Source organism: Alternaria rosae (genome assembly GCF_020736505.1).
Source record: "Alternaria rosae strain MPI-PUGE-AT-0040 chromosome Unknown BKA58scaffold_6, whole genome shotgun sequence".
NCBI classification, from domain to species: domain Eukaryota; kingdom Fungi; phylum Ascomycota; class Dothideomycetes; order Pleosporales; family Pleosporaceae; genus Alternaria; species Alternaria rosae.
Genome location: NW_025763575.1, coordinates 734,063 through 753,631, shown reverse-complemented (window position 1 = coordinate 753,631; position 19,569 = coordinate 734,063). Strand labels below are relative to the sequence as shown.

Below are 19,569 nucleotides of genomic sequence, written 5' to 3'. Positions count from 1 at the left end.
TCTTCTTTGTCCGATTCACCATGCGCTTATACCCGTAAACTGACGTATGAAAACCGATAAGAACACCTGCAGCCAACCGGAATGGAAGGTGAGAGTGCGACACCTAACGCCTCTCGCTTTAGCCCGAACGCCGAAGTAAGCCACATGGAAACAGCCCCCAAACAAGCCGTTGATCAACATCTTTCATGTATAAACAGTCGTTGCCACATCCTATTCAAACCATCATCACATCCCCGTCCTACTCACAACCATGGTTCTCAGAAAAGTCGTTATGCCGTCTTCCACACCCAATCCCTCCTCCACCATCTCACCCCCCTCAAAACAACCCCACGACTACCTCCCCGTCTCCAACCCAATGCCTAGCTACTGGCTCCAGCAACCCCATCCCTACGCCACCCTCCGCACAACACCTTCCCTCCCCACAACATGCGACATCGCCATCATCGGCTCCGGAATGGCTGGCGTACTAACCGTCTACCACATCCTCCAAAGTTGCCACAAACGCGCCCTCGCAACCGGTGAACCCATGCCGCGCGTCGTCCTCCTCGACGCCCGCGACCTCTGCAGCGGCGCTACCGCACGGAATGGTGGCCACGCTAAAGTCAAGACTGCAACGCTCGCTGGTATGAAAGACGGGAGTACGCGAACGGCATTGGCCAACTACGTTCAACGCGTGATTTACGAATTGAAAACGCTAGTCGAAGACGAGGGGTTAGCGCAGGAATGCGAGTTTGAACTCCGCCGCAGTTTTGATGTTTTTCAAGACAGGGAAGAGTTTGAAAGGGTGAAGAGGGTATATGATGATGCGGTGAAGAAGGGGGAAGGATGGACGAAGGGAAGGAATGTGATAGAGGGGAAGTATGTAGAGGGAGTGACTAGTATAAAAGGGGCAGTTGGAGCGTTTACATGTGAAGCAGCAAGTTTCTGGCCATACAAGTTGGTCACGGGGGTGTTGGAGGTGTTGGTGAGGAGATTTGGTGGTGGAGAAAATGGAGGTGAGGATGGGGTGTTGAACGTGCAGATGAACACTCCAGTCACCCATCTATCCTCCTCTCCTACATCCTCACAAACAACAACAACAACAACCCTACACACACCCCGCGGCCCCCTCACAACCTCATCCCTCATCCACGCCACAAACGCCTACACCCCCTCCCTCCTCCCCTGTTTCACCAACACCATAACCCCCTACAAAGGAATGAACAGCCACCACACGCCCTCTTACCGCATCAACCCGCACCTCACGCAGACCTACAACATCGCCTTCGCGCCCTCCTCCCCTGGCCACGCCACCGGTACAGACTATCTAAACCCCCGCCCCGACGGTACCATAGTCGTAGGCGGCGGTTCCTGGTTCTTCGCCCACAACAAAGCCTTGTGGTACAACACCGTCGACGACTCCATTTCCTCGGGTCATTTCCCTGCATCCGTCTACAGCCACTGGACCAACTACATGGCAGACAATTTCCTCGGGTGGGAGGAAAGTAAAGCGCAGCCTGATTGCATCTGGACGGGCATTCAAGCGATGACGCCGGATGGAATGCCGCATGTAGGCCGTGTTCCTGGGGCGGATGGCCAGTGGATGTTGTGTGGGTTTAACGGAGGGGGTATGGCAATTATACCTGTTGTGGCAAAGGCGGTGGCGAAGATGGTGGTGGAGGGGAAGGGGTTTGAGGATGTGAAGGGGGAGTTTGGGCTGTTGGAGGGGTTTAAGACCGGGGAGGAGAGGATGTTGTAATGGTCCTAGTTGCATCTCAGATCGATCAATCCCTCTGCACGTTCAACAGGTGCATGGATGATCCTTGAGTGATGGTAGTTTTCGTCGCGAGAAGCGCGTTCTATGGGTTGGGTCTAATTACAATGTACGTACGGGATTAAATCTATAGGTATGTATATACAATCTGAGAAAGAAGCTTATTTACTTAACGGTAGGGTATCTACCGTAATGGATTGATTTAAGGAGATCGTCACCGGTTGCAGAAGACGTAGTAATGAGTGGGTAAATCCCGGATCCTTTCGCGACCGATCGTCTTTTTGCGAACGGTGCCATGCTAAGGGATCTCCGACGGATACGAGTCTTGACTAACTAATCATCCCTAAGAAGCGAATTGTGAAAGAGGAGAGATGGGCTCCTCTCGATGCCAACAGAAAAACATAAACTCCATCCCAGATGCCGCTTGCTTCCCTTTTCATATTTGAGCATTTGCAGTTTGACGAAAACCTTCATCAGAACAGTTTCTTTCACCCGCCAACAATGCAAGAGTCCCAGAAGCTAGCCACAAACACACCCGTGAAGTAACAAAGGAGAGATACCAAGCGACAAGATAGAAGCTCGAAATGATGAGGTCGTCGGTGAAGTGGAGTGTACAGGTGTAAGGTAGAGAGGAGAGGAGATAGGAAATGGTATCTCTAACGGCTACAATTTGAACGTGGAGGGTTGAGGATTGGGAATCGTAGGACTCTTGCTTCCTGGAAACAACGTATTCCTCAAAATCAAAGCAAAGAAAAAAAGGGATAGGAAAAGTTGTCAAGACTACAAGTGGCAGGTCATAGTGCCTTACCACACCCACTCAAGGTCGCCCAGATCGTCCGTGATCTGGGCGTGATCGGTATGAGAGCGCCAATCTTTGCTCTTGTACCAGTTGTCCACCTTCTGCTCCCAGGAGCTGACAGGGTGGTTGTTGTTTTCATTGTGACTGGAGCCCCAATGGATCGGTCGTCGGCCAGTTCCAGTCCGGCTCCGCTTCCGGGCGGAGTTCGGAGCTTCAGCAGACTTGGGCGACCTCATTGGCTTTGACGGAGTCTGCTGCTGGACTTGCTGCTGGGCCTGAACTGCAGGGCTGCGTCGACGGTCGCCGAGGGCAGCCCACTTGTCGGCAGCAGAGCGCTTGGGGCTGCGAGCAGGTGCTGGGGTGCGATGCTCTTCGAAGACGAATCCAGTCGCCGCGCTGACGTGGTCGACCGCAGAGCGAATGTTCTTAGGCGAGCGATCCCTGCTGTTGTGGACCGTGGCAGGGTTCTTCACCTCAGATAAGCCGCGAGGGGTCGAGACGCCAGATCCGGCTTCGGAGACAACAGCCTTGGGCTTGGGCTTCTCGGCACTGAAGGAGTGGCAGTTGTTCTCAAGCTCAGCGAGGAACTGCGCATCGTCATCTTCCTCATCCCAAAGGTCACTCCAACTCTTCGAGATCATGTCGCGCTTCTTACTGAAGACGGACGACATGCTGTTGAAGTTCTTAGCAGGGAGCGAGCCAGAGATAGCAACGGGCCGAGATCGAGTGAAGTTCATCGACTTTGGTTCGCTGACGTCGACCGACTTGAAAGATAGGCCCAAGCCAGAATCCACAAAAGATACGGCAGAAGCGCTATCTGGCTTGACATCGTAGGGAGGACCCGGGAACATGTCGTCCTCGTAGATCTCGTCGTCAGGAATGGCTGAGAGCTGACGGAACTGCTGAGGTGGCGACATGGCCAAGGCCTTCGCCCATGGGAATGAACCATTGTTCTCGAGTTGCGGCGTTGAGATGGAGGGAGTGCGGAGGGGCTCACGGTTGGCTCCAACAGCGACGACGTCACGCTCCTCAGTGCAGAAGTCGTCAAGGCTCTCGTCATCGGTGGTGAAGCTGATGACGCGGGCCAAAGCATCCTTGACAGCGTTGAGGTCGCGCCTCTCGGGGTCGATGGCCAAGCACTGCCTGATGACCTCAAAGGTATCTTGCGACATGTTGGGGAAAACATCGAAGAGACTCTGACGATCGAGAGCAAAGTCGGCGTACAGAGGATCCGAAGTGCACGGGGCAGCGAAAGGGTTGCGCTGGAAGAGGATGTTGAGGAGGACGATGCCAATGGCCCAGATGTCTGCCTTCTCGGTAGAGTAGCCAGTGTTGCCAGGGTCATACTGCTCAGGAGCCATGTAGCGGTCGCTGCCTACAGCAATCTCGTAAGACCACGTGTCGGTAGTGGCAAGACCAAAGTCGCCAAGCTTCATCGAGCCATCCTGGGTAAGGAAGATGTTCTCGGGCTTGATGTCGCGGTGGTAGATACCCTTGGAGTGGACGAACTCCACAGCGTCGACAAGCTGCATCATGAAGTCGCGCACGTGCTCAGTCTCGAGGGGGCCCTTGCCAACACGAATGGCCTCGTACAGATCGCCATTGGAACAGAACTCAAGGACCAGGTAGATGTGGTTCTGGGTCTCGAAGGACTGGAGGAGGTTGACAACGTTGGAGTGGTCGCCGAGATGAAGGTGAACGCCAAGCTCCTCGGAACGCTCATCGACTGCAAAGGCGGAAGGGCAGTTGATGGCGGCGGTGCTCTTGGTGATGACCTTGATGGCTACGTTGTCGCCAGTCACAAGGTCCTTGGCCTGGAAAACCATGCCAAAGGAGCCATTGTTGAGAGGGGAGATGGTCTCGTATCGTCCTTGTAGCACAACGCCGTCTTGAAGGTGATCGCGCATGCACTCCATTGGAATAGTGTGTAGTGGAACGGGGGTGGCTGTCGTGGTGAAGCCGAACAAACAAAGGAACAGGAAGAGGGGAAGCTCGATATGCAGATAAACAATGGGCAGACAGCCGAAAGCCCAAAAGCGATGCTCTATCAGACTTTTAGGTGACGGAGTCTTGGGAATATGTCAATAAATGGTTGTAATGGCGGCCGATGGTTATGGGATAGGTCGGACCGGATATGTCGTAAGGCAGCAGCGGTAGGCTGGAGAAACAGAAAGCGGTCGTCGGTGATATGCACAGGAGTCCGTCGACGGAAACAGCAAGGAAATGCTCAAGAGAGTGTGGTTCTCATTTGTCGGTATTAGTTGCGTATGGATAGCTCGAGTCAACGAGCTGTCGGGGTGTGTGGAGGAGGGATGGAGTCGTAGACGTCCGGAAAGGAAGAGGTATCGCTGCGTAAAAGAGAAGAGAGTCGTAACACGTGGATGTGGAGGTGTCGTCGGCAGGCAGACAGTAGGGAGGTGTCTGGATGACGCTATTGACGGCGTGAGTCAGGTGGCACGGGCTCACGCGGAAAGGGAGCTAGCAGGCTGTCGAAGAGGGTCGAGACGATGCTAGTTGGCGGTTCGCTATGATGGAGTCGGTCGATAGAGCATCAAACGTCTGCCTGGAGAAGCTATTGCGGCGGCGGTCGGGTCGAAGTGAGGTGAGGTGAGAGATGAGGACGAGCGGGTGCTCGGGCTAGGCTAGCTGTCGGACGGATGTCGGGATGGCCAGCAGCGGACTCTCAATATCACATCAAATCAGACCCGGCGATGGCAGCTATATGATGGAGTAGATGCGAGTATAGCGTGGTTGGCGTGGTGGTGTCGAGAGTCGGCGGAGGGCGGAAGGGATGAGGTTGTTGACGTTGTTGACGTCTGAGCTGCGAGCGGTTGCGGCTGCGGAAGGAGCGAGGGAGGAGAGGCGGTTATTAAGGCAGCAACGGACGGTGAGGATTGTGGTGGTGATGATGATGAGGAAGCAACGCTAGAGCTTGCGAACAACGACGAGAGCAAAGTAGGTGGGTACGTGTTATGGAGGCATCGGGAGATGGTGGTGAGGTGATAGCGGGTAAAGGACGGCCAGCTGGGTATTAGAGGGCAGCGCGCCAGGAGCTGCTGCCCTCGGGGGACCCACCCCAGGCAGGGGTCGTCTTTCGGGACTAGCGGCGCTGGCTAGGAATGTCTACGTGGCTTGCATTGGATCAGGTGCTAAAGCAGCACGACGACCTGGCCAACCGGCGCCGCCACTGGCCTGCCAACTTTCCATGACTTTCTATCGGTTTCCACCATAGTCGTCACTCGTCGCGGCCGGCCATCACTTGCGCCCCCGTCCCCGTCGACCTTGCTTTGGCAGCCGGTGGGTCCTGGCCATGGCATCATCTCTTGCACAGTCACGGCTCCACTTCTGATCTCTGTGCTGGCGGACGAATGCGCAGAAATTGGCTATGACGAGCGCTGAAACATTGTCCCTGCTGCCGGCTTCACAAAGACGGCGGACGCGGACAGGGCGCGCATCCAGACCTCGTCCAGCCTGACCAGCTGTCGTGCGCCAATGCTGGCTTAGCCCCAAGCGCCGCCTCCAGGGCGCTGCTGATCGTATCCCGTTGCAAGGTAGCACGCAACTGCCACCTGGCCTGTAGAAGACCGCGCCCGCCCTCCACGAGCTGCCCCAACGCGACCGTTATCTCTCGTTTCGTGATGCTTGCCACTTTGTCCTGCATGAGCCTTGCGCTCTCTGTACCCGACATTGGACGTACTGCTGTCGTGTGCTCAAAAGGTCCCGCAGTGTATCTGTCGCGGCGTACTGCGTTATCCAGGGGCTGATCTACGCCCCAATATACAGCATGACAAGTGTTTCGTCTGCTAGCTCGCGGCCATTTGGTACACTATTCGGCTGACTACTGACTATCGTCCCTCGACATCGGCCTCAAGGGTCGGGCGGGTCGCGGCAAACATTAGAAATCTGGGGAAAGCTCATGCTGCGATGCGATGCGACTGCGACTGCCATATGACCCTGATAGGCTCCAGTATCGCGCTGCTTCAACAGTCAATGCTACCCCCAACACGCGCTCTACCTGAGACAAAGCCGTGTATGCGCTCACGCCGCAATAGCCTCGCGCGTCCATCCCGCCTCGAATCCTCTGTTTGTTGTCTTGCTGCGCAGGATCCGGAGTAAGCTTCCCACTGCACCCTAAAGGAGGGCTCGCAGTAGCTTGCAGTAACTTGCAGCGTCCTGCATCCACAGCCACCCAGAGAGCGTGTTGGACAGGCACTCGGCGGGCTACTGCAGGTAACATGCACCGGGCCATTTCTTTGTACCCACTCGCTGTACCTGTCCCTGGGCTACCCATGAGCGGTGTAGAGAAACAAAGACAACACACTCTCCCCCAGCCTATAGCATTTTCAACCTTTTTGCGTTGAGCCGGGTCGGATTTGCGTGACAGGCGGACGTACAGTGGGTCGGCTGCGGAAGCTATGTGGAAATCTTGCGACATCGAGCATCGACATGGCCGGGTTAGCCAGGAACACCCGTCCATCTCACCATAGTCGACCGCAAACACGAGTGAAGGTGTGGATATTCTGGGGCTCGCATGACGGTGTGCGCCTCAACGACCAGCCTCATCACGATCATTGCCACGATATTGCACGATCATTGCAAGGAAGTCGTTGGGGAAGAGCCATCGTGACTGTACGCAACCTTCAACCCCCGATGCCCGATGACTCCTATGCTTTTGAAAATTTTCTTCTCAACAGCACGTTCACGGCTGTCAGGCCTCATCCGGCAATCATCAGTAGGAACCTGTTTACACTTGACAATAATACACAACTTGCCGTGGTAACCTCACCGCCATGTTTTGAAGTTCCCGTCCTCAAGCCTCGCACCAGTTAGCTGCCAGTCCAGACACACAACTACAGTTCGCAGTATAGAGGCGCTTTAGCAGAGATTTTCTTCTCACCGCCGTTCACCGCCCTGCACTCAACAACAACAACAAGGAAACAATGTCTCCTGCGTCCCTCGACACCGCACGCTGGAGCGAAGCAGAGGTAGTGTTGCTCGACATTGGTAAGTCGCTTGCCATTCTCGAGTCCCGCATGGCTAGTCGAGAACGACTGCAATCACCCTCCACCAACCTCGCGATGCATGCAGCCGTCTAGTCAGCAACTTTCCGATGGCGATGCCTGCCACCGACAGGACCTTGCGCTGTCTGTGTTGCTGCGCTCTCCCGGGCGCTACCCCAGCTTTTGCCTGCGCCACCCAGCTTCGCCTTCAAATGCGTTGACTGGCCTAAACGTCTCAGGAGGCTGACTGCTGCCAGAGGGCACTATTTCCAGCATCTCATTCGTCAAAGATGTCATGGTAAGCCTTCATGTTTCTATTCTCGCGTCTCACTTCCCAGCGCTTCCACCTTCCCTCGCTGTTCGTCTCGAGGCGCATCTTCCCCGCATTCGGAATCGTGATCACCACCACCAGCCCTCCGTCGAGAATCACGCCGGCCCGCCCTCCCATGCCAGCCTGGTGTCACCCGGCAATGATGAAGCCACTCAAGGCTCTCCCTCGCCTCTTTCGCCTCCCCTGAGTTCTAGATGCTTTTCCGGCCTGCACCTGCCACTCCAACGATGATCTCGCGCTTCCAACTTCCGTCATCTGTCACGCGACGCTCGCTCGCCAGTGGGGTTTCCTCTTCGCGCCGTCTCGCTCACAACAGCCGCAGTACCCGTATGCACTAGACAGTCTCACAAGACTAGCACGCAATTCGTGGTCGGATGCCGACTTCCAAACCCTCATCGCATCGTTCCCAGACGACGCCAAACGCAGCGCCGATGCGCTACTCGCCCACGTACAAGACCTTACGCGGCGCGATGTCAAGGCTGTGTACTTGAAGCAACTACAAGGTGGGTAACAAATTGAGTGTTTCAACCTGGACGACATATCCCAGGCCTCCCATGTTCAGCCAAATGATTGCCAACACCAAGCGCCGACACCGCGCCGCTCTAAAGCGGCTAGCTCGATCGAAACAGAGTAATGATTCGATCGGCCAGTCACCACCGGTAGCATTATCGCGATAGTCGCCGCCTGTCGCAGCGACCCATGGTGGTGCCAAACCCTCTTCTTGTCAGCTCGACGCCGCTCCAAGACCCCATTCCGTCCATCGCACCACAAGCGTGGCGATCAGCCCATTCTAAACGCTGCTTGCGTACTACCATCACCACACATGCACATTGCCTTTATCGTTGTTTATCACCGGCCATACATGCCCATAGTTGCACCGCAAAACTAACCCCTTTACTCGCAGGCCACCTATGGACAACCGGGTTCCGCAACGGTGATCTCAAAACCCCGCTCTTCAGCGATGTAATCCCCCAACTCGAGCAGTGGAAAGCAGCCGGCAAAACTCTGGCCATCTTCTCCTCCGGCAGCGTGCAGGCTCAGCTCCAGTTCTTCTCCTACGTCACAGACGGACCGAATACGCGGGACATTAAACCCCTGTTCGCCGCTCACTACGACACGGTGAATGCGGGTCCCAAATTGGAGAAGACCTCCTACGAGAAGATATGCAGTGAGTTGGGGAAGGACGTCAAGAGCGTCGCTTTCTTGACTGATAATGTAAAAGGTATGTGGTGTTTTCGTGAGGCTGTTACGGCGAATGGTGATTTGAAACAGCACACCACCGCCTTCTCACCGCCCTTACATCTGCACCCCACTATACCATACTCAACCCACTCTTTGTCTCGCATTCCCATTTCATTACTTACCTATCATCCCACCATCACACGTCCTTCGTCACGCCGCATATCCCGTCTCTCGTCTAATCATCCCCCCTCTTGCTTGCGTTGTCTCGTTCCACATAAGTCTTCCCATCACGCGACCCCACCATGTTTCACATCGATACGTTGCACGTGGCTAGCTCCATATGCAGACTTCATGTACAGTGACTAACATGTTTTGTGATTTGAATAGAAGCTGAAGCGGCCATGGAAGCGGGTGTCTATGCTGTCGTTGTTGACAGACCGGGTAACGCGCCGTTGTCGGACGAGTCGAGGGAGAGGTTCGCTGTCATCGAGACGCTGGATACGTTGCCGTGAGCGAATCGACGATGGGATGAGGGATTTTGTCGCGAGGAGCGCTGAGTAGAGAATAGCATTGTGACTTGGAAGAGATCTTCGTAGATTACTATCATCGTCGCGACTCGAGTATCGAGGCTTGATGACAGGTAGGTTCACTAGATACATAGTATCAACACGAGCTTTTGCCTTGATTCAGATACCTCCTCCACATAGCGAAGCTCTTGTCACATCTACTCTACATGCGATCCAATGGTGATGCGATGAGACCCCCGCGTTTGATTGGCGATGTATTGTTCAACCTGACACCGCAAACTATCACCATCATTATGATCTTATCAAGTACTGTCAAAAGTATTCCAGTGATTCAGAATATTTCCATTGTCCGAACAACGCAGCTCAATGAGATTGTGGAAAAAGTTGGAGTGCATGCAGATCGAGTTTTTGACTTTTGACTCTACGCATCAAACTACACAAATAATTCCCCTGCACTGCAAAACCACTGAAAATTCCCGCAACTCGTCATCATCGTATAACTCCCTTAGTTCGTCACAATAGCACATGTCCCTGGAATAGAAAAGGGTTGTTGTGATTTTTTTTTAACTCTCTATACATTCCGACCAGTCTTGATTTTCTATAACCCACTCATCCACCTTTCCACCAATATGCCGAAACCATGGAATAACGTTGGATAAATCACGTAGTCGTTCCAGTACGGTAGAATAAGATCGGGAGAGAAAGTTCGTTGCGAAGAATGTGCGCCCGTTAGGTTACTCGATTTTGCGGGTACGGAAAGATGTCGCGAGTGGATTTTTCGCCGGTTGGCAAGCATTTTCCATGTATGAAGAGTATGGTAGAGGTGGAATTTTGTGTGCGCAATACGTGAAACAGGTTCATCCAGATCGACTGTTGATGTTCGTTGATTTTATGAAGTTTCCAATTACACGATACCTAAAGCTTGGTATCGCGTAGTTTAACAATCCATAAAATCAACGAGATTGGCAGACCCTCGCCGACGTGCGGCCACAAACGGCTTACTCGATAATCTCGGCGAGAGCCTGCCAATTCCATGGATTATTCGTTGATGTTCTCGTCTCGGTCACCGCATCCGCTCCTCGTTCAAAGGCTTGGTGGTTGAGACCGACGTGTACGGGACAGTTGCGAATAGAACCGCGCAGAATGAGCGTGTGCAATCTGCGAAGACCCCACCTCATACAAGAAAGAAACCGAACAGCCCTGCAGACTACATCAAGATGAAAACATGCGAAGTGGGTGACCTAACAACGATGTAGGCTCCAGGGTGTTCAGCTTCTTCATAGGTTGACGTGATCCCACAATCCGACGACTCAGCTCCCAAACCGGACTTTTTTGGAAACCCGATCCCCGCCCGTGATCCACCTCTTCAAAAGTCCTCCCCAGCGACCCTCCTAACCCACTGAACCGTCTCTTGCACACGACTCAGAAAAGGACTATGCCCACACGCCAGCCTAGTCACCTGCACCTCCGCACCTTCCGCCCTCACCACCTCAATCATCTTGTCCTGCGCGATGACCGGCATAGACTTATCCTCCTCACAAACCAAATAACTGCTCGGAATATTCTTCCACGCCGCCCCCGTCGTCTTCGCATAAGCGCTCGCCAGCGAATGCGGTTGGATTTGCGAAAACCAGTACGCCTGTTCGTCGAGAGGAAGGTCGGAGTAGAAAATATACGGGTCCAGGGGGAGGACGTGTGGTCCGGAAATCTTGCACCAGGGAGGAAAAGTGTGGTTCATCGAGTCCATTAGGCTGACACCTTCAGGTAGCATGCTAGCAGCAATATATCCACATCTCACCACTCCACCCTTTTTTCCTAGAGCTTCTCGCTCGGTTTTTCCGAAGCCGACGAGTGCGCTACTGGCAACGATGCCGCCCCAACTGTGGGCTATTACGACGACGTCGTTACCGGAGGCGCCGATAGCGGTGTCTATCATAGAGCGCACGATTGCGATGTCGGCTGAGAGATCGGTAGTAGGATGATCAGTGCTGCCGACGGAGGCAAGTTGGCGCGCACGCGTTGTGTACCCAAGAGCGTTCAATTTCGTGTTCAGAGGGAGGAAGGCGGAGGGTGTGTGCCAGGCGCCGGGGATGAGTATCAGCTGGGGTTTAGTCATTGTAGTGATGGTGGTGTTCGGGAGAGTCGGTTGGACGATTGTTATGGACGGGCACCTCATACAAGGAAAAATCTGAACAGGTGTGCGAGCTACAGCAATATAAAAACATGCAAAGTAGGCGTCCTAGGGAGCTGGTCGATGTAGGCTCCGGGGTGTTCAGCTTTTTCCTAGCTTGCCGTGCTGGCAACAACGACCAGTACTAGCAAGTTTAGCGCGTACCCCGAATATGCCTTCCTTCGTCAAGGGCAGTCCCAGCAACATAGTATTTTCCCGACGTGGAAGTTTATTGCGCAATTATCCCGATGAAGCTATTCCGCACGACGAAGGCTATGGCCCGGGATCCTTGGGCACCGGAACTCCGAAGCTAGTCATTCATATCCCTTCACCTTCCCCTATCTCTTATCGTAATCTTCGAGTCGTACTCGTATCGCGGGTACCTTAGGTGGAACTCGGCCGTCACGGGTGTGGAAGGATATGGGAACGGTGGCCTGCCTCGTCCATATGGTCCCCCTAAATACGGCCATATCTCCACTCTCTTTGCTCGAAGTAGGCATGTATTCCTCTTGACCCGATCTTCCCATTGTATCTTGACAGTCTTTCTACCTATACTTCCTCGAATCCACAGGGTCATTGGCACTAGGTGGCTCCATTGTTTCCTACTGGAGAGAATAGCAGGTAGTTGTTGTGAGACTTAGAATCCGGCCAAAAGTATGAATCCATCCCCGTAGTTCAAAGTCCCCTCTCTTTCATCTTGTGCAATCTCCACTCGTCATGTTTGATCGGTTCGTCATGGTGTTGATATCGGCACGTGCGTCCGAGTTCGGTGCGGTGTTCACATGGTGTGAGTCGTGTTGCCCGATGGCATAATATTGTCCGTATACGTCCTATCCGCTGTCGTCCACTGCGATCAACGTCGAAGTATGCTGCACTGGCAGAAGGAAAAGGTGCAAAACGAAATTGGTAGTGTGGAGTGGGGCAGACATGGTGTGAAGTATTAGCGAGGTATGTAGTGCTCACGATGTGCTTGTAGCCAATCACAGCTTGAAGCTTGGAAGGGTATCCTTGTCTTCTGGACAGCGCAAGCATTCACATCGTATGTAGGACCAGGGTTTTATTCAGAATTGTATACGAAAAGCTGAAGCTTGGGTATTGCTGTGTATCTTTCGCCGTTCCTAGGCAATGTATGCGCCTCTAACGCCGACGGTGCCAAGAAACGCCCTCCTTGGTACATGCTGAAAGTAGCGACTCACTGCATGTGTCTAAAAGAATCTCCACCAGATGAAGACGATGATGATGAAGGCTAGTCCGCCGATAGGTCCATACTGTCTAATGTTAGCATTCCAAGTCAATTACCACAACGCGCTTCTGCCTGTTACTCACCTGCTTCAACAACAGCTCCCAGTTGATGCGCACGGCAGCCTTCTTGTACTTCCTACTATCCTCCCGTAACCGACTCGAGATATCGCCCATCCTCTCCAGACTGTCTCCTCGATACAGCAGATCCTCAATGTTCTTGGTCATGACCTTGGTAACATCCTTCAGCTCATCGTTCAACTTGTCCAGATTCTGTGTCGCCCTCGAATCTTGGTATGTCTTCTTTGTGCGCTGGATGAAGGTATCGAACTCGACGAAGGCGTACGGTCGGCATGTGGGCGAGAGGTATTGCTGCGGTTGGTATGTGGTGGTGAATTCGCGTTGGAGGTCGGAGAGATATGTGAAGGCGAGTTTGCGCGGGTAGGAACGGTCGCATATGCAGAGGAAGCAGAGGTCGCCTTCGATTATGTAGCTGGTGGTTGCGTTAGCATGTGATCGAAGATGCTTTGTCTGCACGTAAAGACAGGGGCAGTGCGCATACTGGTAAGTGTAGCTGCCGCTCTCTATACTTGCTTGTTGTTCGGCGTTACGGTTTAGGCGTCGCTGCACAAGCTTTACTTTTCCCTTAACCTCGTTGAACTCGGCATCGTTCTGGAAATTGTGAGTCTCATGTATAAGCTACGTGATGGCTCTAGAGGCGCCTGTACCTGCTCATCATCGACCGAGGCTGTCAAGAGTAGGCCTGGGCATGTATAAGCACGGTGCAGTCTTCAATATGGCCGAGTTACTGACCATCGAGCCGCGATATCATGGTGTGTTTGATCATGGTGGCGGTTGAGGGTGCGAAGAATTACAGCTGGTGATTGTACAACGTCGCCAAATGTTGTCAAGAGCGTAAAGTCAGGCCCGAGGGTGAGTAGTCGCGTAGTAGGGGCTGCGTGTCGGGGCTGATGATACCAGATCGCAAAGATGACGATGCGGAAAGGTCGCGCGGGAAAGCGCACGGACGCGCCAACGGCCATCACAGAACAACCAAGCATGCCATGGCCCTTCAATGCACTGTCATTCATGACTCTACAGACGCTCTGATTGGGATATCAAGCCCAGAGGAACTGTCTCGATTGATATCGTTATCCTTGTGACGGAACATTTGGTACAACCTCAATCAACGCCCCAGCCACCATGCGGAGCCGAACTTCTATCCTCGCGTACCCTTTCAACACCTTCACTCTATGCATCGAGTGGCGGACGCGCTCTCAGCCCTGATTCAAGGCGTTTGATGCCCTAAGCTTTCTAGTAGAACGCAATCCCAGCCATTGGTAGATCAGCCCGGCGGAAAGCGGTAGCTACTGCCTCAACACAAACGACACTACACCGGTTTTTTTGCCAGCTGCCGTTCATCTCAGCCTACCCAAATAGTTACTTGCACTCACGGGATTTTGCGAGAACATATTCGCTCAGGTGCAACGTCACATTTCTGTGTTCAGCCCGAACGGCATAATGTCGTTGCCCGTAAGGTGTGTTCCTGTTCTTCACTATGTCCCATGCCGCATCTTTACGACTTGTCTGCCAAGCGCGTGACTATTATTGTGCAACTGCTCAATAAAACCTCCACATTCACTTCGCGCACCGACATCCTTTTCTTTTCACACGTCCCCATCGCTTGGTCCAGCCTATTGTTCGCCCTGTATCCACTGTCCGACAATAGAAAGCTCGACGCGGATTGGCAACCCATTTATCGTCTCTCCCAGCTTCGATTAACAACTACAGACATTCGTCCGCCACTCGGCTCACCTCCCCACACGACCATCAACCGACACCTGTTCCACCCGCAACAAAGTCAGAGCAAACCACTGCACCACCTCCAACAACACCAAACAAACGAGCCAAGATGCATCATCCTGACCCTGACTCCCCACCCGTCTCTTCACCGCCCTCATATCTTTCTGAGCAGGTCTCACTCATCCCCTCAAGTCTGCCGAGCCAAGTCCCAGGTTCTGCCATCTCAACAATAGAGAACGACTCGTGCATCATGGCATCAATCGAGTCTCCACCCCTACCTCAGCAGGCGCTGGCGCCTGCCTCTGTCTCTACTGCTGTACCGACATCCAACATGGGTGCTAAACGCGTGTCCAAACAGAGCCCAAAGAGAGCTCGCGAAGAAGTGGATGACGACGACGAAGAAGACGCATTTGGTACACCGCCCCCCAAACGCGCAGCCAGGAGTACAAGCTCAGCAACAAAAGGCACGACTACAACAGAGAAGGCGCCTGCTCCTAAGAAGCCTGCGCCCAAGAAGTCGGCCCCGAAGAAAGCAGCAGCGAAGAAACCCACGCCTGCAGCAACACCGAACTTACGCCCCTCACGGAACCGCAAAGCACCAGAGCGGTTTGAGGAGTATGAGGATAAGCCCACTCCCAAAGCCGCCCCGACAAAGAAGGGACTAAGCAAAGTTTTCGATCCCGTCTACGTCACGACCAACTCCTCCAGCCGCCTAGTCAAAGCAGACATCTACGTAAGTCAGAATCACAATCTACTAACCGCCCACACCTCAATGAACTCACAAATCGCAGCACATGCTCCTCGAAGGACCAGCCTGGACTAGCCTCAGCGCAGAGCAGCAGACTACACTCATCTCCATGCTCCCCGATAATACCATGCACCAAGCTCTACTTGCCAAGATCAGCACTGGCGCAACAGAAGACACAAGGCCTTCAGCCTTTACGCTGGCAAATAACTGCTTCCGCACCGATGTCGCCAAGTTCCAGGAAGATCTCAAGAATGGTCATTTGGGGAAGACGTGGCAGGCGGCTGCTGAGCAGGCTGTAACTGAACGTGCGGCGGGAGAGTACGATGAGTGGAAAGCGGCGGAGGCGGAGTCGTGGTGGGGTCAGAAAAGCAAGTGAGGGCCTCGAAGGCGAATGAAGAGCGCAGCATGCTGGTTCGGAGGTTGCTGCATATGGCGATCGCGGTCTACTACCGCGATTCATGGCAATGCTGATATACACATACCGAGACTCCGTTTCGATGAGCGCGCTTTGCGCGGTGTCATCCGAAGCTTTGGGACGCGACATAAACCGCATCATAGCTGGGAGAACTTGGTGGGCAACCCCGAGGTTCAGTTGCCACATCTAGTACGTGTCTTCCCTCCTAGATATCATTTCTGAAAAACGCATATGTAGAAGCCACCTATTATCTGTATTCCATATTTCCGCCCGAGTCCAGCTATAAATTGCCCGTTTCCCCTTTGTTCCTTTGTTGCGCCCTTGGTCGCAGCAGTGAAAGACCAAAACCTCCTACAACGTGACTTTTCCGTTACATCAGCGCACACTATTGTAATTTAGGGAGTGTAAACAGTAGTCTCCTCTGTTTCCTTGTATTCATTGAGTCGCGAATTTGCTACCCCTCTACTCCGAATATTCTCAGCTCACTGTGACGACACCACGACATGCACGCCAGCATCCACCAGCAACTACTGTAGGATCGAAGACGCCGAATTTGAGATAAATCACACCGCAACCGACGAAGCATACACTTGCGCGACAAACCCTCAACCCCGGTCGCGCTATCAGTGTAAGTTAAAACCCCGGTTCACCCTCCTGCCCAACAATCGCTGACATATGCTCCAGCACTGTGACAAGCAGCGAGTATGTTTCCGTCTGCTTACCCTTTCCATACTGGGCCAGAGACCTCAAGTCTCATGCAAGGCCTCAGTACCAACTACGCGACCGTCACCAGAACCGCGACAGTAACCGCGACAAACACCATCAAGAAGACTTCGTATACAACATCGACGGTGACCGCCTCCGCCTCCGCCAACTACACAGCCGCACAGCTTGATGCTATCGTCTCACCAAGTCTGTTCAAGAATGCGACCGCCACCTACACCGTCATGGACAAGGCCGATACCGCCACCGAACACCGCGCACTCAAATACACATTGTACCTCCTCCTCACTGCAGGAGCTACTGCAGGTGTGGCTAGGATCTGGAATGCTGTAAGGACTCCACCTTTACCGGCGCCACAAGGAGTCGACCGATTCAAATGGAGGGCTATTAAGCATCGTGTTCATAGTTGGCTTCATGCGCAGCTTAGGTCTGATGATAGACTACGGAAAGAGCTCCAAGATGCAAGAGAGATTTTGGAGGAATATGAAATGATGAAAAAGGCAAAGTCTGATCGTGCGAGTCGGATTACAGAGGCCGACGAGGTTCCAGACAGTGCGACACCTGTGCGCGAAGAGCCTACGCAAACACCAGGATTCATCGCCGAGCTACAACAAGCACTCAAGGAGAAGACTGATCACTTGAAGCGCAGCAATGCACGGGTAAAAGAGCTTCAGCAGCCTACAAGCAAGCCCGCACGCTCAAACAGGATGTCCAACTCTTCTATTTCATCAAGTCCTACGAGAGAGGAATTGGAAGAAGTAGCGCAACAAATGCGCGCCGTGCGGCAAGAGGCTGTAAATGCCAAGAAAGAAGCCGCTTCCAAGGATGAGCAGCTACGGCTGATGCGAGAGGAGGTCGACCGAGCCAAAGCCGAAGTCGCTTCATTACTAGCTTCTCGGAGTCAAGAGCCTCAGTTAGTACTGGAAGAGGTTGAGGCGGTTGATCCTCAACTGGCATCACTGGAGTCCGAGCTGGAAGCTGCGCGACAGGAAACCCTCTTAGCAAAGGAGCAGTTGGATGCAGCGAACCAAAACATCAAGATTGCTGGATCTGGCTTGGACCAGGTGAAGGAACTCGTGCGAAAAGTACAAGAAGAGAAGGAAGAGGCCGAGGCAGACGCAGCCTCTCTAACTATGCAATTGGAAGCGTCCCAAGAAGAGGAAGAGAAGGGCAGAGCCTATGCAGCTTCGATGGAGAAAGATTCCCATGAGGTGCGATTACGGCATAGCAAGGAAGTCACCGCGCTCAAAGAGCAGGTCAGGGAGTGGGAAGGCATCGCTGCGGAGGCGAAGCAAGTCAACGATGATGTGCAGACCACGCTTAATGACGAAAATGAGGAGCTCAAGGAGCAGCTTCATAATGAGGTTACTCGTCGCGAGACACTGGAGACTGAGGTGAAGAAGCTGAAATCGGAGATCGAGGAGACGAAAGCCAAGGGAAAGGCTGCACCCGCGGCGAAGTCGCTTGCTCCATCCGAGCCCCAGACCTCCCCGATCACAACCCTACTCAAGAACCCGCCCGCACTACTACCGGCAGATTTCACCAATAGTAACCCCCACCTCGTCTCCGTCGCCGGCCTCACAGTCCCATCAACACACCTCCCCACCGCATTACCAGGCCATCCAACCACTCCCACAACAACCTCAACGCCAAAGTCAGAATACAAACCTGAGCACAAAGCTCTCACCACAGCCTGGAACGCTAGAACGATCGCGCTTCCGGAATACATAGAAGGCATGAAGGCACTAAAGCGAAAGCCTGACGACGTGGGCGAGACACCCGGACCGATCAAAAAGCTTCGGCTTAGCGGCGAGAGTGTAGAGCTTCAAGTCGGGAATTTGCTCACGCCCGGTGGTGGGCCGGCTTTAAAGCTTCCGAGACAAGAGGAAGGTGGTGAGGAAGACGATGATGTCGCATCTGATGGCGAGGACTTCCGGACTTCTTTTGGGGGCGACGCGGACAACTCAGGGACTTTCACATATGGCTTGGGCGGCGCAGATGGTACGGAATTATCCGCTTCTGCCCATCAAGATGCAGCCAAGGGCGAGACAAACCCCGTTGGCGATACCCTCGTCGATGATAGCGATCACAGCAACGCCGACCTCTATGAGATGCCTTCGCCGAGTCCAAACAAGCAGCCGCCTCAGGCTACCAGCAATATCCCCACTCCAGACGCCCCCACTATTGAGCTGACTTCAGCTACGAAGCGGAAGATCAGCATCGATGACGACGCAGAAGGTTCACCTAGGCCATCTCAGGTTCCGAGGACTAGGGAGGACCTTGGCCATGAGCAGACTCTAGCTTTGGATGACATGAATCCGAAGACGGTCGCTGACAAATCTGCTATCATATTGACACCGGCTACAAAGCGGGTATTTACCGAAGATGACGGTGACATGCCGCCTCGGTCTTCACAGATGCCACCTAGGTCATCACGGCTACCGTCTCGGTCATCAAAGATGCCGAGGACTAAGGTTGATCAGGGTGATGAGCAGACTCCGACTTTGCAGGAGAGCATGGCAGAGGATGTTGTTGATGCGTCCCGTAAAGGAAACGAGGTGACTGAAGCCAGCGGTACAGCCGCATCGCCTGCCGAGAACGAAGATCCTGCCCCAGAGGCTGCTTCTGCATCCACTGAGCCTGCAGACCCAAACAACGATTCCATCATGGCCAATACCGATGAAACAAACATAGTCAGTATCGTTGGTGCCACACAACCCGCCCCTGTCCAAGCAGCCAGGAGCACGTCTCGCCTACTGAAGCCTATGACTGCGAGCCCCCGCAAGAGCACACGCAATGTCGGGAAGCCTGTGGGATCACTCAACGAGAATATATTGAGTAAGATGTCGGCGTCGCCAATGAAGGAGGAGAAAGAGACA

The 19,569-nt window shown here is 53.6% G+C and overlaps 7 protein-coding genes across 7 annotated transcripts; 4 read left to right on the top strand and 3 right to left on the bottom strand.

Moving 5' to 3' along the window:
- The first annotated feature begins 8 nt into the window (after nt 1-8).
- Nucleotides 9-2,147, top strand: BKA58DRAFT_189880 (FAD dependent oxidoreductase). Its single transcript, XM_046165585.1, has one exon. The coding sequence runs from the start codon at nt 251-253 to the stop codon at nt 1,736-1,738; it is 1,488 nt and encodes a 495-aa protein (XP_046024095.1). The 5' UTR covers nt 9-250; the 3' UTR covers nt 1,739-2,147.
- BKA58DRAFT_189879 (kinase-like domain-containing protein) lies at nt 2,148-4,621 on the bottom strand. The gene has a single exon (XM_046165584.1). It carries the CDS (start codon nt 4,466-4,468, stop codon nt 2,558-2,560), a length of 1,911 nt encoding a protein of 636 aa, XP_046024094.1. The 5' UTR covers nt 4,469-4,621; the 3' UTR covers nt 2,148-2,557.
- A 2,871-nt stretch (nt 4,622-7,492) lies between these two features.
- On the top strand, nt 7,493-9,577 carry BKA58DRAFT_440646 (HAD-like domain-containing protein; the record flags this gene model as incomplete). The annotated part of the gene is made up of 5 exons (XM_046173766.1): nt 7,493-7,556; nt 7,810-7,850; nt 8,206-8,386; nt 8,788-9,105; nt 9,453-9,577. The coding sequence occupies 5 exons, from the start codon at nt 7,493-7,495 to the stop codon at nt 9,575-9,577; spliced, it is 729 nt and encodes a 242-aa protein (XP_046024093.1).
- Nucleotides 9,578-10,958: 1,381 nt separating this feature from the next.
- On the bottom strand, nt 10,959-11,708 carry BKA58DRAFT_440645 (Alpha/beta hydrolase fold-1; the record flags this gene model as incomplete). The annotated part of the gene is made up of 1 exon (XM_046173765.1): nt 10,959-11,708. One exon carries the CDS (start codon nt 11,706-11,708, stop codon nt 10,959-10,961), a length of 750 nt encoding a protein of 249 aa, XP_046024092.1.
- Nucleotides 11,709-12,716: 1,008 nt separating this feature from the next.
- BKA58DRAFT_386444 (Longin-like domain-containing protein) lies at nt 12,717-13,979 on the bottom strand. The gene is made up of 5 exons (XM_046170465.1): nt 13,815-13,979; nt 13,730-13,764; nt 13,564-13,673; nt 13,089-13,494; nt 12,717-13,030 (listed from the first exon to the last, which is right to left on the bottom strand). The coding sequence occupies exons 1-5, from the start codon at nt 13,846-13,848 to the stop codon at nt 12,968-12,970; spliced, it is 648 nt and encodes a 215-aa protein (XP_046024091.1). The 5' UTR covers nt 13,849-13,979; the 3' UTR covers nt 12,717-12,967.
- A 106-nt stretch (nt 13,980-14,085) lies between these two features.
- On the top strand, nt 14,086-16,370 carry BKA58DRAFT_386441 (Asx homology domain-containing protein). Its single transcript, XM_046170464.1, has 3 exons — nt 14,086-14,539; nt 14,793-15,537; nt 15,596-16,370. Exons 1-3 carry the CDS (start codon nt 14,523-14,525, stop codon nt 15,926-15,928), a joined length of 1,095 nt encoding a protein of 364 aa, XP_046024090.1. The 5' UTR covers nt 14,086-14,522; the 3' UTR covers nt 15,929-16,370.
- Nucleotides 16,371-18,438: 2,068 nt separating this feature from the next.
- Nucleotides 18,439-19,130, top strand: BKA58DRAFT_386439 (uncharacterized protein; the record flags this gene model as incomplete). Its single annotated transcript, XM_046170463.1, has 1 exon — nt 18,439-19,130. A coding segment is annotated over exon 1 (283 nt), but the record flags the coding sequence as incomplete, so codon positions are not given.
- Nucleotides 19,131-19,569: the final 439 nt, after the last annotated feature.

Coding starts and splice junctions, on each gene's coding strand:
- BKA58DRAFT_189880 (XM_046165585.1), top strand. CDS start 251: ATGGTTCTCAGAAAAGTCGTTATGCCGTCTTCCACACCCAATCCCTCC.
- BKA58DRAFT_189879 (XM_046165584.1), bottom strand. CDS start 4,468: ATGGAGTGCATGCGCGATCACCTTCAAGACGGCGTTGTGCTACAAGGA.
- BKA58DRAFT_386444 (XM_046170465.1), bottom strand. CDS start 13,848: ATGATCAAACACACCATGATATCGCGGCTCGATG. Junction 13,674..13,729: donor CCTCGGTCGATGATGAGCAG/GTACAGGCGCCT, acceptor CACAATTTCCAG/AACGATGCCGAGTTCAACGA. Junction 13,031..13,088: donor GGGAGCTGTTGTTGAAGCAG/GTGAGTAACAGG, acceptor AACATTAGACAG/TATGGACCTATCGGCGGACT.
- BKA58DRAFT_386441 (XM_046170464.1), top strand. Junction 15,538..15,595: donor TAGTCAAAGCAGACATCTAC/GTAAGTCAGAAT, acceptor CACAAATCGCAG/CACATGCTCCTCGAAGGACC.